Source organism: Vigna unguiculata, chromosome 9, assembly GCF_004118075.2.
Source record: "Vigna unguiculata cultivar IT97K-499-35 chromosome 9, ASM411807v1, whole genome shotgun sequence".
Classification (NCBI taxonomy): Eukaryota; Viridiplantae; Streptophyta; class Magnoliopsida; order Fabales; family Fabaceae; genus Vigna; species Vigna unguiculata.
Genome location: NC_040287.1, coordinates 35,179,152 through 35,194,307, shown reverse-complemented (window position 1 = coordinate 35,194,307; position 15,156 = coordinate 35,179,152). Strand labels below are relative to the sequence as shown.

General features: G+C 27.8%; 1 protein-coding gene across 1 annotated transcript; it reads right to left on the bottom strand.

The window, feature by feature from the left end:
• Window positions 1-2,854: 2,854 nt before the first annotated feature.
• Window positions 2,855-4,519, bottom strand: LOC114196081 (RING-H2 finger protein ATL11-like). Its single transcript, XM_028086598.1, has one exon. It carries the CDS (start codon window positions 4,242-4,244, stop codon window positions 3,153-3,155), a length of 1,092 nt encoding a protein of 363 aa, XP_027942399.1. The 5' UTR covers window positions 4,245-4,519; the 3' UTR covers window positions 2,855-3,152.
• Window positions 4,520-15,156: the final 10,637 nt, after the last annotated feature.

The following is a 15,156-nucleotide window of genomic DNA, read 5'->3' as shown; positions in this document are numbered from 1 at the left end:
ATCCACCTTAATTCTATTCCCATTCATTTAACACTCGAATTCACCTCTTTTTTTTTCCTTCTAAAAGTACAAAGCCTCTTGAAGCAATATCTCCAATCACATAAATTTGTCCAAAATTTGATCATTAAATTAAATATGGTTGTTTTTAATTCATAATATTTACAAAAACTCGTATTAATTTAATGTTATTTAACAACCCCGAGGTACATCAAAGTCAACCTTATTAATGAGAACAAAATGAAATCATTAGTTATACTCAATTTTAGTTATTTGAGAAAATTAATAATAATGTAATAAAACTATTTTTTTTTTTCGAAAGCAAAACTTTACTTGAGAAACAATAGAGGCAAAATTATGTTAATTTGTTATGAACAAAGAAGTACAAGAATATTGTGAGACATTTGTCAAGTCATTGTTAAATATACATTATTCTTGTGTGTATAATAACTTATATATGATTATATATAGCGATATAAACTTTAAATTGAAATTAATGTTGATCTGTATAAATAAGCTGTGTAAGGCACTTGACGTAGATAAACACGAAGAAGGATTTTCCTTAGAAAGTGAGAGATGAAAAGGAAAGGAAAAAAAATAAAAATAGGTGTTTGAAAAAGGAAAAATAAGAACATATAAAACTTGGAGTGGAAAGTCAAATTTATTTCTTGAGTTTTTATATTTATTTTATGAAATATTACAATATTTAAACTTATTGCATAGCACATTGTTATCGTCAGAATTTATGATAAAAAGTCATGATTTGATCAATTGAAAGATTCTGTTTTCATATAATTGTTTTTTCATTCTAATATAATAATATTTATATGGCTAGGTTCATTCTCAATTCTGACTTCCTGTTAATCATAGTATAAAACATTGTTCACTAGAAAGGGATTTAATCGTTAAATTTTTAGTAACGTAGTTGTCATGTTTTTTTTTTTTGGTTTTTAAAATAAACTATTGGTTAAATATAATAATAACCCATATTGGTAACGACTATGAAAATCATCTCTCATATGCACATATTTAAAAGATTACATGTTGCTTTGAATATTATTTCATAAAGCAATAGGTGGAATTTAAAAATATATTTCAAATTAAGGTTGCGTTCAAGAATATAAAACATTAAAATTGAGGACGATTTAAAGACTAGCAAAAAGAAAATTAGAGGGTTATAAATTATACATGTGTGTACTTTGTTAACTAAAAAGGAACTTACATGTGAAGCCAACAAATAGTGAACCTTTGGAATGGTATTATTTTGTAAATAAAGCAATTACAACATCTACAACCTATACAAAATTATATTTGTAATCAACCACATTTCAAAAGAGACACTGAAAATAATTAGGAAAAAACTGCCATTTACTCAATTTTTCTTTTCTTTATTTTTCCAACTCAGTTTTTTTTTCTTTAATTTTTATCGCATTAATTATCACGTTTATTACTTTATCCCTTTTTTTTAACGATATCGCTGCCTTTCCTTTTTCTATTTGCCACTCCTAAAATAAAATGGTTTACTTTAGAAAATAAAAGCGTACTTAAAATTGTTAATTACAAAATAACGATTAAAAGTTGTGATAACATTCTACGTATACTTGACATAATTTAAAATTAATTATTATTTCAATGGTTATTTTTCATTTAAGAAGGATTTGAAACAATTACATATTTTATATTATTTTGATAATGAACTACCTTTATGATCGATTATAATTATAAGTAGTTTTATCTTCTACACATAATTTTTAAGATAATTAATTTTGTTTGGAAATAAAAGATCAGTTTTACAAAAATGAAAATTGTAGAGCTGTCAAAATGGATTAGAACTCGCGAGTCAACCCAGCCCACCACGAGTTCGGGCCGGGTTGGGTTGAAAATATTTTATTAATTTCAATACGGGTTGATTTTTTACCCGACTCACTCGGGTTGAACCCGTGGTGAGCCGCGTTGGTCATCAACCCGTAAATAAAGGGTCATGTAAGTATTTTTTGTTAAATTGGACTGTGCATTTGGGTCAGGTTAGGTTGTTTTTTTAGCCAACACATAGATAATTTAGTATTTTTTATTTTAGCTTTTATTTGGATTATATTGAAGTTTATTTAGATTTTAATTATAATTATAATTTAGTTTTGACTGAAACAAAAATTTAAAAAAATTGTAATTTTTTAATTAAGTGAGTTCGTGAGCCAACCTGTTTAACCCACCAACCCGTGGTGAGCCGGGTTGGGTTCAAATTTTTTTGACTCGCTAATAAGTGAGTCAGGTTGAGTTGGTTCACTAAGTGATCAATCTGTGGTGGATCGAGTCGAGTCAAGTTATCCGTTTTGACAACTCTATGATAAAAAAAAAAAAAAACTATATCGGAAGTTTCCTAAATGATCACAATTAAAATAAGCTATTTTAATTACAAATTTAAGTTTTTATTCCAAACCAGACAGTAAATATTTCATTTTGTCGGAAAATGTAATTATCTTCATAATATAAATAAAACTTTTTCTTTAATGATTTTATATTTATGAGTTAAACTATAGAGAACAATGAAATGTAAGTTAATAACAAAATAATGAGCCGAAAGTCTTAAAAACATTAGCAAAACCCACCAAAATTTATCGTCTCTAATAAGTTTAGTAAAAATAAGTATAAAGGAATATTCAACAATTCTTCCTAACATATTCTATATGCACACAAAAAAGAGATACATATATTAGAAACGACATTGGAATAAAGCAAAAGAAATTAATGTGGTGAACCAGTACAGAAGTTGGACTGGATTCAATTCAGTTCATTTATAAAACTACATTTAAGTTGATCAAAACAAATATTATAAATAAAATTTTAAAACTTGTAGGCATTTACAGCTGCAAAAGGTTCTGTTGATTATAAACTGCAGAAGATAAGCATCCATAAAATAAAGTGTTTGTTTCTGAATTCTGTATTTGTTTCCCCACCCAGAACACAAAAAAATCCAAACTGGACAACCATAAAAATGAACAAATACTGTTATATACATGCATACAGTGTATGTGTAAAAGGAGCAATTCCTTCGGAATCCGTAAATCGCAATAGTAAAGAGTAATGATATCATCATCATCTTCATCTTCTAATAATCTTTCATTGACCTTCATCCACCGAATTAACAAACCAAACATTTAATTATCAGTATCCTTCGTGGTCTCCGAGAAAAGCCGATCCGAAGAACGTTCGCCGACATCTTCCTTAATGGAGTCCTTGGTCGGAGGGCTCTGAAAAAACCACCGTCTGTCATGTCCCCGCACGTGAGGGCTGCTACTGGTGCCACCCATGCCTCTTGTCACGTGAGGACTAAGACTGTGACCAACGCTTCTGGTTCTGTAACCCCTCCTCCCACTGTTCTCGCGCGTGAGACCCAGGCTCAAGCCGCAACTCTTGGTGCGACTAAGCGTCGTGGAAGTCATCAGCTGGTTCCGCACTTCCTCAGGCAAACGCAGAGTGAACCGCTCGCAATTCTCTCCCGGTTGAACCAGCGAGTGACCCGTCGAGTGAGATCGCGGAATCAAGCTGGCGATGCTGAAACCCGTTGACCTTGACCGCGGTGAACGGTTGCGATTGATGAAATCATTGGGCTTAGGAGAAACCGTGGGTTCGGGTTGGACCGGGGAGTGTAAAACGGGCTGAACCGGATCCGGGATTGGGATGGAAACAAAGGAGGGGTCGTCGTCGGGTTTGGGGACAAGGTTGGCGCGACAGACGGGACAAGTGGAGTGATTTGCGAGCCACGCGTCGATGCACTCGGGGTGGAACACGTGGCTGCACTTGGGTATCAAACGCAGCGTTTCCTCCTCCTCGAACTCGTTCAGGCACACGGCGCATTCTAGCGTGGCGCGTCCTATCTTGAGGCTCTTCACGGTGGAGTAGACGAAGGTGGGGAAGGTCTCGATGATTTCGCGGTCCAGACCGCGTGGCCGACGCGCGATCGAGATGGAGAGGTCGAACCTCCCTCGCATCCTTCGCTCCGCGCACTGGCGCGTGTACACGGAGAGGAACCCGAGGAAGAAGAACACCGCCACCAGGATCACCAGAACGATGGCCATGGACTTGTCGAACTTCAGCTTGGAGAACATGTCCGGCGGCGGTGGCGTGAGCGCGTTGGGGAGCTGCGCGGCGGCCGGCGGCGGAAAGTGCGTGAGGAGAATAAAATAGCAGTAGAAAAGAAAAAGGTCATGGTGGAAAGTGTTGTGAGGTTTGAGTGGGAGAGTGGTCATGAGAGTTTGAATTTCAATGTTTCATCTGAAAGTTTTGGTCTTAATTAATAGTAGCCACCGTTCATGGCCGCTGATTGCTCCTCTGATCACTTTTCTTTGGTTCAGTTTTGAGTCTCGTCGTAGTTAATGATTCGGTGGTTGTTGCAGAAATAAGATGCACAAAACGGTACCGTAAGGGTTTGGATTATGGTGGCCAAGAAAAAATTGGAGTTTACATGGACTTTGCGCCTACATGAAAGTTTTCAGAACAGGATAAAGCTTTTATTTTAAAATTGGTATTCAAAAAATGTTTTTTTTTTCAAACATCCTTGATTATTATTATTATAACATGTATATTTTTTTTGTTTATTTAATAATGAAATCTACTTCTGTCCTTTCGTCACCAGTCCTATCTTCCGACCAAATAAAACATCCATGGACTTTAGCTTTGGAGACATCAAGTTCCAACTTAATCAAAAACAAGTCTGATCGGTGGAAAAAATAAAATATTAATTAAAAACATTTGGATAAAGAAAAATAAAAATAATAAGTAGATACCAAGATGAATAAAGATAGGTTAAAATAATAGTATCTCACATTATATTTACCGTGAGACAACCATGTTAAAGCAAATATCAGTGTTAATATTAGTAAGGTTTATGTATTTATGTATATACGAAACCTAAAGTATCATTATAGATAGGAAGAGAAAAAATATATATGTGAATTCAGTAGACCAAACAATCATGATTGATAACAGGGGATTTGAACCTTTCTTCAACCGTTTTTCAAAACTTTTTAACGAAATTCTCATTTCATTTCCTAACGGATGCAAAAGGAAAATTATCTGTGATTGATGTAGCAGACAGAGAATGGAGTCAAAATACTCTATATAATGGTAATAGATGTATATTTGGCAAGTTCAAATTCAATTATTTCATAATTTATACTGTATTTTCTTTTATTATATTTTAATACATTTATTTATTATTCTTAATTTCTTTTTATCCCTTTATTGCGCCACTTATAAATTTTTATGCACTTTAATTAAAATAAATGAATATTGCAAATTAAAGTAATGAATAGTTCATTATTAATGTTATGTGGAAACTAATAAAAAAATGTAAAAATCCAATGTAGCAATTTAAACAAAGAGAAAAGAACTTAAACTTTTAAAATATAAATAAAATTTAATTTAACTAATATTCATTAAATAAATTTATTTAAATAAAATGACTTCTTAAATATAAAAAACATAATAAAAAATAATAAAGTACTGAAAAGTATAATAAAAAATAATTACATTTAAAAAATTCTAAAACTACAATTACATCTAAAACATATTATTATTTTTTATATACAGCTGATTTGTCCTTTAGAAAGTAATTTATCACCTAGGATTTGATTTATCATTTTTTTTTTCTAAATTGATTCAAAGTCATCACATTTATAACAATCCTAATAACTGGTTCAAAATTAAGCCTGTTTAAATTTAGAACACCACAATAAATAATTAGATACATGCTAAAACAAATCACTGAAAGGAAGGATCTAAATTAAGTAAAAGATGTGGGAATAAATATTTAAATCCATTGCATGGAATACCAATAACATTATTTTTATCTTTAATCACTGTGGCTTCACCTCCAAATGGAAAGAACAGAAACTACGTTTGACTTGGCATATTATAGTCCATAAGCAAAGTTCCTCCTACATTACTAATATATTAATTAGGGTTAATTCCTTCAATTCTTAATACCCCAATATTAAACTTCCCAACTTTCAAACTCTACACACTAACTAAAAAATAAATCACTTTAAATTAATTTACACAAATATTTAAATGACTACAAAAGAAATTTAGCATGTTAGGAAGTTTTGTTATAGCTTGTTCTTTTGATTAATCTTAAAATTTATTAAAATAAGAGATTTATGTTTATTTATTAACATTCTTACTTTGATCTATAAGAGAAATTTTCTTTTTAGGATCTAATTTTATTCTTAATAAGTAATTTTAAAAATAAAATAATTATTTTATCAATTTTATTTTTTAAATGGCCGTTATCATAATTAGAAGTGAACAAAACATATGTGTTTAAGAATTTTTTATTTTTTCTTGCAAAAGGTGCCGTTGCTAAAGTGTATAGAATACGAGTCCAATTTTGTATGGTTTAGTGGTATTTGAAACTTGTAGCAAAGTTGATATTAAATAATCAATCTCAGTGAGTCCAGAAAATGATTCAAAACACGAAAAACAAAAATGAACGGCAAATCCTTTTTATTGAAACCACCAAAGTCAACTCTAAAAATAAAAGTTAATTAGTATCGAACAGATTTAGAATTTGAAATAAAATTCAACGAGAGATGACGGAAATGATGGAAAAAAAAAAAAGGTAAAGATATTTTTGGAGGTGATGAAGAAAAAGCAATGATTGGCCATTAATTGGATTTCAACCCATATTATCAATTTTCTTGGAAAGAAAAACAATCATGTTGATAAAAAAATTATATCTTCTTTCAATAAGGACTTTTCATGAAGATTATGACTTAAAGAAGTATAAAGACTTAATAATGATATATATATATATATATATATATATATATAACTGTTAAACACTTTAAAGAATAATGTTTTGATTCAAGAGATACATCGAAGATTTAAGAATTTAATTGTTTAGGTCTTGTAATATGTATATATTATTTAAAATAGTTAAATTATTATGTCAAGAGTCAAAAAGACAAAATCCAAACAGTAGAACACCAAGATAATTTTATTTATTTGCAAAACTCACTACAATAATCGATTATCATAATTGATTATCACCTGCTGATAGTAGATTATCCTTACTGATAATAGATTATCACAGCGAGAAAAATGGTTTAGAAAAGTTTATGTGATAATCGATTATTACTTATGATAATCGATTATCTGTGGCAGTTGTGACTTAACTTTTCACATTTTTAACCTAATTTATAAATAGGCTTATATAAATAAAGTGTTAGGGTTTCATTTGGAAGAATAGAAGTTAGAGAAGTCTGAGTATCCGAGAACTCTTTGTGGGAAGACTTTGAAAAACCTAGTATGGGTGAGCGATAACTTTCATCAAGTGGGATCTTGAGTGATTAAGTGTTATCGTTGTTGCTAGAAGAAGCCAGTCATCTTTTGTGTTATTCAAATGAGGTGTTCATTCCTTGTTGTGATTCAAGGAAGGTGATCTCATGCCTTATGGATTTAAAGGGAGGTGTCTTCATCTCTTGTGTGATTCAAGAGATGTGTTTACTAAACCTAATATTTTTTATCATTGATTGTAAGTTTGGTTTATTTTAGTGATCGAGTTAATCTCATTTTTTAAAAATTAATAACTAGACATAAGGTGTTTTTATTCGAATCAGTATAAATACTTTATGCAATTTTCTCTTTCATATTCTTTTTATTTTATTGTGTTTATTAAAATAATAAAAATAATTTCCATTAAACTTTAATATCAAAAGGCAAAGTTTTTAAAATCACAATTTTAATTAAGAACTCAATTCTACCTCGTCTTGATTTTTGTCCATTATGCTAAGCTGCTTAATTCCAACAAAACCGCTCCAAGAAATCAATTAATAAAATATATCTTATTTCTGCTTTTTTTTTTACCTGTTTGTAAGACCATTTATAAGTGTGATTCATATAATCTTTTCAAAAAAAGTATTTGAAAAATAATTGATAAAAAAGTAAAGAACAAAAAGTCATACCTCTAATCATGTCATATATTAAAACTGACAGATTAATGTTCAAATTACTGGTTGAAGAAAATAGAAGAAGAAAATTTCCACTATTTCGTAGGTAAGAACACTCATTAAAATAATATAAAAGACATTATATCTATAAAAGGTTACATTTTAACTTAGAAGTAAGGAGGGGCGTATATAATAATTAACACTGAATTTATGAAAAGCTATTAAAAGAAGTAAATACTACAAATTAAAAATTTATGATAGAAAGACATCTTAAAATATATAAAAGGTCTAAAAAAGTTAAAGGAATAGCAAACTCACTTTGTTATATCGATCACAAATTTAGAGTGACGTGAATGAAACATTTATTTTGGAAATTTCAATATATTTACGAATGATTTTGTGTGTGAATGATTTATAAGAATTTAGTTTCTCTACTGAATTTTTTTTATTGTTCTCTGTTGAGTATTAAAAATACATTATTTTGGTACTCTAAAAATAATTTTAATATATTTAAAAATTTTAAAATTAATAGCCATCAATGTATTTTAAAAGTACAGTAAAGAAATAACAGAGAAAAATCAATAAAAAATCCAAACTCTAATTTATAAGTTCAACAAAACACGGATCTCATGACATATAGTGCGAAAATGCTATAAAGGAAGTTTAAACTAAAATAAATGTTTACTTGAATAATTCTAGTCATGCCATAAACTTTTGAACTTGGTTTTATAATGGTATTTGAAAATGGAAGATCATAGACAGTTTAAAAAAAATTAATGTTAATATAAGAGGGTCAAAATTGAGTGAAGTAATTGAAGTTCAAATTATTCAAATTACTATAAAATATGTAAAAATTATGTGTAGTTAATTGTTTATATGTCAAGATCAACCTATATTTATCGTGTGACAAAAAAAAATAGTGATAAAGAAGAACAAAGTTTGATGAAAAAGGAGAATAAAATCAAACTTGAAAAAATATAGAAATGAATGACAGTAACTAATAGTTGAAAAATTAAATATATGACATAGTTTGCCAACATAGTAATAGTCGAAAAGTGAAGTGAAAAAAAAAATGTTTACTTACTTTAGACATCTCCTCAATGCATGTGTCATGTATTATTATTATCTATTGTCATACATTAATTGCTATTAAACGATCATTGGATTATAATTCGTTAAGTTTCATGAATGTTTACTAGGAATATAACCTAATTTATGTGTTTCCTAATGATAAAATAGCTTTGATGACTCAAACATTATTTTATGTTGTTGTTCAAAGTAATTGGTAACTTAATAAGATTTAGACTTTAATTGTAAGTTGAAATGTAAGTTGAAATCTTAAACGATATTCACACTAAATGATCGTAAAATCTACACTAATTAATCATAAATCTAATATAAATTATTTAACATATTTGTTAGCTCAAAACTATGATACACGGATACAGTATGTATATTTGATACTACACGTATAAGATACGTCGATACAATTATTTTGAACATAATAGGACACAATAGTAATATATACATATTGAAAAATGTACAAAAAACTATTAAAAAAACATTATTAATGTATAATTATTGATGTGAGAATCCAAATTCAAATAAAATGTATTAAACATTTTCAACATAAAATTTTATAAAGTACCAAATACAAATACATGTTTAACATAAATATATAAGATAAATTAAAGTATTGGTGCATCATAGGATAGACACTTTAACCTGACGTGATATCATGTAAGAAGTATAATTTAAACCTAACTCAATATCACAAAACCTCACTTATATACTATAAAATTGTCTTATATCTAGTCGATGTGAGACTTCCAACATTTATTATAAAGTAGATAAATTTCCAATGTTTACACATAAACACATCAAATCTAATACAAATTAGTGTTTAAATTTAACAATCATCAAGATTAGAAGCCTAACAAAGGTAAAGGAAATATAACAATAACTTGTTTTATTATTTCTTTATGAAGGTTTCTTTAGAAGTAAGGAATATTTTTTTTTATCCTTTAATACATGTTTAAAGAAGAATGATTATTTTAGATGCAAAAATAAGTGTTTATAAAACTTAAACTATCTTTAACCTCTCTTCTCGTCTTATCAAATTAGATAAGATGACTCATCATTGTTATTAAATCAAATCAAGTAACGATTTGATATTTTTTTTATAAGAACTCCATGAAAATAAAAACTCCAAAAATAAAGAAATTTCCTATCAAAGAATGGAAACAGAAATATTAGCCGTAGTAATAAGAAGGAGTTGTCTACTACATTACTTCTAAAGTTATCCAATTGCCATAAAAATCGATTTTTTGATACTCCAAAAATCTAGGATCAACATAATCATATAAGAGACTTTAACACAAAATAAGTTAATAACGATTTCAACTGATTATGTACAATATGATTTTAACACGATTCTGCTAAACCAAAAAGATAATGAATCATTGAAAGGGGTCATAATCTTCTCTTCATCTTTTTCCAAGTGGTGAAACGATAAAATTGAAAGCAGCAAGTAATCGAATATATCTAATCCAATCCAAGAAAATAAATAATAACAAGTGAAGCTAGTTTTTCTGTCTTTTTCAGTCGCCATCTTCAACTAATTCAACACTTTTATTTTTATTTCTAACCAAAACTTTTTTCGTCACTGTCATTTCCATCGAAAACTCTATTACTTTTTAATATAGACACCCATCGCAATAAGGAACATCCCCTCCTCAAATTCCAAATAAATTACTCTCTAAAGTACCTTCATCATCTACGTAACCACATAACTTCATGAACCTTGCAATTATTTCCCTTCTCAATCTTCTCGAAGCATGCCACCAAATACAACTAAAATATTCATCATTTTTAAAGTCTTATTTTTTATCTTTGTTTCGATCGAGACATTTACAGGGTGGTGGTGTTTTTCTATTTTTAATCAGAAATAATAATTGGAAGTTTGACTCCAAATTTGGAATGGATTCTCAAAATATATCTTCTTAAATTTGTTTAAAAATATATCTTTTTTAAATTTGTTTAAAAAGATATATTTAAGAATGAAGCGTCCTAAATTTAAATCAAAATTTATCATTTATTAGTCCATTCGGACATATTAAATTCATTTGAGTACCCTCTATTAAGTTTTTATCGAATCGGCCGATTTTATATGTTAATTTGCATATATTTATAAGATTTTGTCTCAATTATTGAGGTGGCCTGGTAATATATATGCACATGTTTCTTCCAACGAATTTTAGTAACAGAAATCTCCAAATTTACAAAATCAAATAAAAATGGGATCGGTGAGGAAATATAATTCTTTAAGCGAGTTTACGAGTTAATCTATAACAATATATAAAGAAGATTTCCTTTTTTATGTCCATATTTCATAATATCAATTTTACTCTTTATAATATAATTATTTATTAATCTTTTAAAATTAACGGTTATTTTTACCTATTTTCTATATAACTGTTTATCTTTTTTATTATTCATTAATAATTAAATTTTTTATTCATTTTACTTTATTTTTAACAATTCACTTCATTTTCAATAAATATAAATTTATTTTATATATTAATTTAATAACATTATATTATTATCACAAATTTTATAAAATATATATATACATACGCTGGTGCTGTGTACGCTAGTAATGCATAAAATGCTTATTCGGTTTCAAATATATGATTTTGATGGATCCAATAGCTCGACCCGTTTGCTAAAGTGAAACAAAACCTTTTTTCTGCACCCCCTAAATATTATAGCTGCACCGCATAACTTTTAAAATATCCCTTCCACCCTTGCTATTTTATCTCAAGCTTGTTTCCTCCGAGTTTTGGTTTTATCGAGATCGTGATGTAAACTATAATAATTTTGACAATCTTGGTAGTGCTGGTGGTAATTTGAAATAGGGTAAATTCCGATCCATAAAAAAAATATGAATCGATACAATGAAGTTTTTATTTGTTGAGGATTTTTCTGGAATGGATATTCGGAAAGGGACTAATTCAAAACAGTTTTCTATCTAGAATATTCAAAACGTTTTTTTTTTTTTTACTTCTAAAATGTAAATTTTGTTACAGTGATAATATTTATGCTGTGTTCACTTGGAGGAAAGTGATTCGGAGAGAGTGAGTGGATGGGTTTGAGTTGATTTAAGAGTGAAATTTGTGTTATTGTTTTTAAGGGATTTATAAGTGATGGTAAGTAGATTTAGAAGTAATTTTTGTGAAAGTTTGCAAAAGATTTGATTGATGTGATAGATTAAAGAATATGTTTTATTAGAAGTAATAATCAAATTACCATTTAGCCCTTAGTTAAATTAGTTTGTAAATTAATATGTTAAATTTTTTAAACACATCAAACGAAACAGCCATGGTGGAAGGGAGGAAGATTGGATCTGAAAAGGACACAAAACAAGCCGTATCCGATCCCATAGAAGGTATCCGATCCACACCACACTCGTATCCAATCCACAACCAAACGTATCCGATCCAAGCTGCCTGGATTCGATCCACTCACTCACGTATCCGATCCAAGCTGCTTGTATTCAACCCACGTATCCGATCCAGCACAATGGGATCCAATCTTTCACACAACATCTGGTTTTCTCCGCTACATGGGATCTGTTTTCTCCGCCACATGGCTGCAGCTTCTCATGTTGGAGTGAGGATTGGTTCCATGGCACGTGAGAGAGATGAGAGGGGTAAATATGTAATACCCCAACCCATTCCCAGCAAATCATCGCGTTATACCCGCGATTTAAATTGTGATGAATTCCTCCCCATACTCGCTCTACCATCCACGCACATACCCTTAAGCGAACATCATATTCATTCTTATTTCTTTTCTCGCATTTCATCTCTCCTTAAAACGAACACATTGAAATTGACTATTCTAAAAACTTTTTAAATAACCTGTTTTTGTTTAAGAATATACAATTACTTCCTTCACCTCATCAAATTTTTACTCCCACCCCAATAAAATTCTTCTGAAATGTTTTCTGTAAAAGGAGGGTTTGATTGGCTTCTGGAAAAAAAAATCGAAATTGTTTATTATACTCCGAAAAATAAATTTCGGAAGTGGTATAGTGCAGGTAGAAAATGGTAGGGTGTAGGAAGAAACAGTCTTAAGAGTACAGAGGAGCATAAAACATAAAACACCAAACCAACTTTATTAACGCCCAAAACCAATCTTATGTAATGGTTGAAGTAGCCCAAACCTAAAATTAGATTGTTTACTACTCACACCCAATTGATTACTACTGCACTTCATACTAATAATAAAACGATGAAACGAGCAAGGCACTCTAAAGTTAATCTAACGAACTAAGAGTGCTGACAAAGCCTGGTTTAGTAACCCCAACTCAGAGCCCAGTAAAAACGGAAATAAAAAAACCGAAAGCACAATTATACGAGCAAATAAAAAACAGGCTTAAATATATATTTACTCCTTATTTTTCTTTTTCTATTTAAATTAGTTCTGATTTTGGTTTTGTATTTAATTAGGTCTCTATTTTCGTTAAATGTTGGTAAATTTGGTTTGTTTTACTAACATGTATAAATATTTTAACATTTTCTAACACTGCATGTCACGTGTTATCTCCTAATTTTTTTAATTTTTTTTAATTTTTTTAAATATTTAAAAAAAATTAAAATTTTTTATTTCAAAAAAATTGTTCATGTGTTAAGTCAAAATTGTGTCACATGTTAGTTTATGGTTATATTATTTTTTTTTGTTCAATTTAGTCACTATATATGTTGTTTTTGTTCAATCAATTCATATATTCGTTATTTTTTATTAATTTAATCCCAATTTTTATTAAACTGGAACAATTTTTTCTCTTTTAAGTTGAGATCAAATTTAACTTTTTATAAATATTATTTATATTTTTTTTAAAATTAACATTATTATTAGTTATTTTTGAAATTCAATTATAAATTATTATATTTAATTATATATTTAATATAATTTTTAGATTCAATTTTTAAATAAAATATAATTTTTTAAAATATTATTAAAATATAATTATTAAAAGTTGTAAAAATATATATTAACATTTGAAAAATTTACATTTAAATTTAAAATATTTAATATTTTTATTGCATTTTTGATATTAAAATCTAAAATGTTTTATATTTTAATGTTAGTTTTATAAATATTAGTTTACTTTTCTAAAATATTTTCAATATTTTTAAATATCAATTTTAAAAATATATGTATTATAAAATTTAAATATTATAAAAAATATTTAATAATTATATTCTTATAAAATTTTAAATAATTATATTCCATTTAATAATTAAATATAAAAATTTTATTCAATTTATAATTAAATTTCATATTTTATAATTTAATTTAAAAAATAATTAATAAAAATTTCAAATTTAGAAAAAATATTAGTATAATTTTTATAAAAGATATTAAATTTGGTGTGCAAAATTTATTCATCTTAATCAAAACTAAGACGAAAATAAACAAAAATAATAAATATAAGGAGTAAATTGAACAAAAAAAAATAATATAATCACAAACTGATACGTGACAATGACATTAACACGTGGTACAATTGTGACTTAACACGTGGACAATTTTTTTGAAACTAAAAAAATTTAAAAAAATTAAAAAAATAATAGCTAACAGGTGGTATATACTTCTAAAAAACATTAACTATTTAAACACCAATAATAAAAAGAATCAAATTAACCAAAAGTTGACGAAAATAAAAACTTTAATTAAAGACAAAACAAAAATGAGAACTAAATTAAATAAAAAGAACTAAATATATATTTAAGCCTAAAGAACATATATCATAGACTAGAAGATTGTTATTTACTGTTCTTAGTTTTATTAATACAGTTTTTAATATTTTTCTAAAATACTCTCTTTTTTAATTTATTTGAAAATGAACTAAAATTTCAACACATTCTAAAAAGTACTTACCGTAAAACAATGTTTAAAAGAAATTGAAAAAAAGTTAAATATATTTTTATCTCCTAAATTTAAATTTAAGTAAATATTAAATTCGTTTCTTTTCAAGTTTATAAAATTCATTCTTTTTAATAATAAATATAGTTATTTTAACCAAATTTTTGTTAAATTAATTTGACATTTTAAACACTTTTCACAATTAATATGAAAGTGTAAAAATGTGTAAAAAGGTATAAACAACTCAAATATTATCGTGAAATATATTTGAAACGTT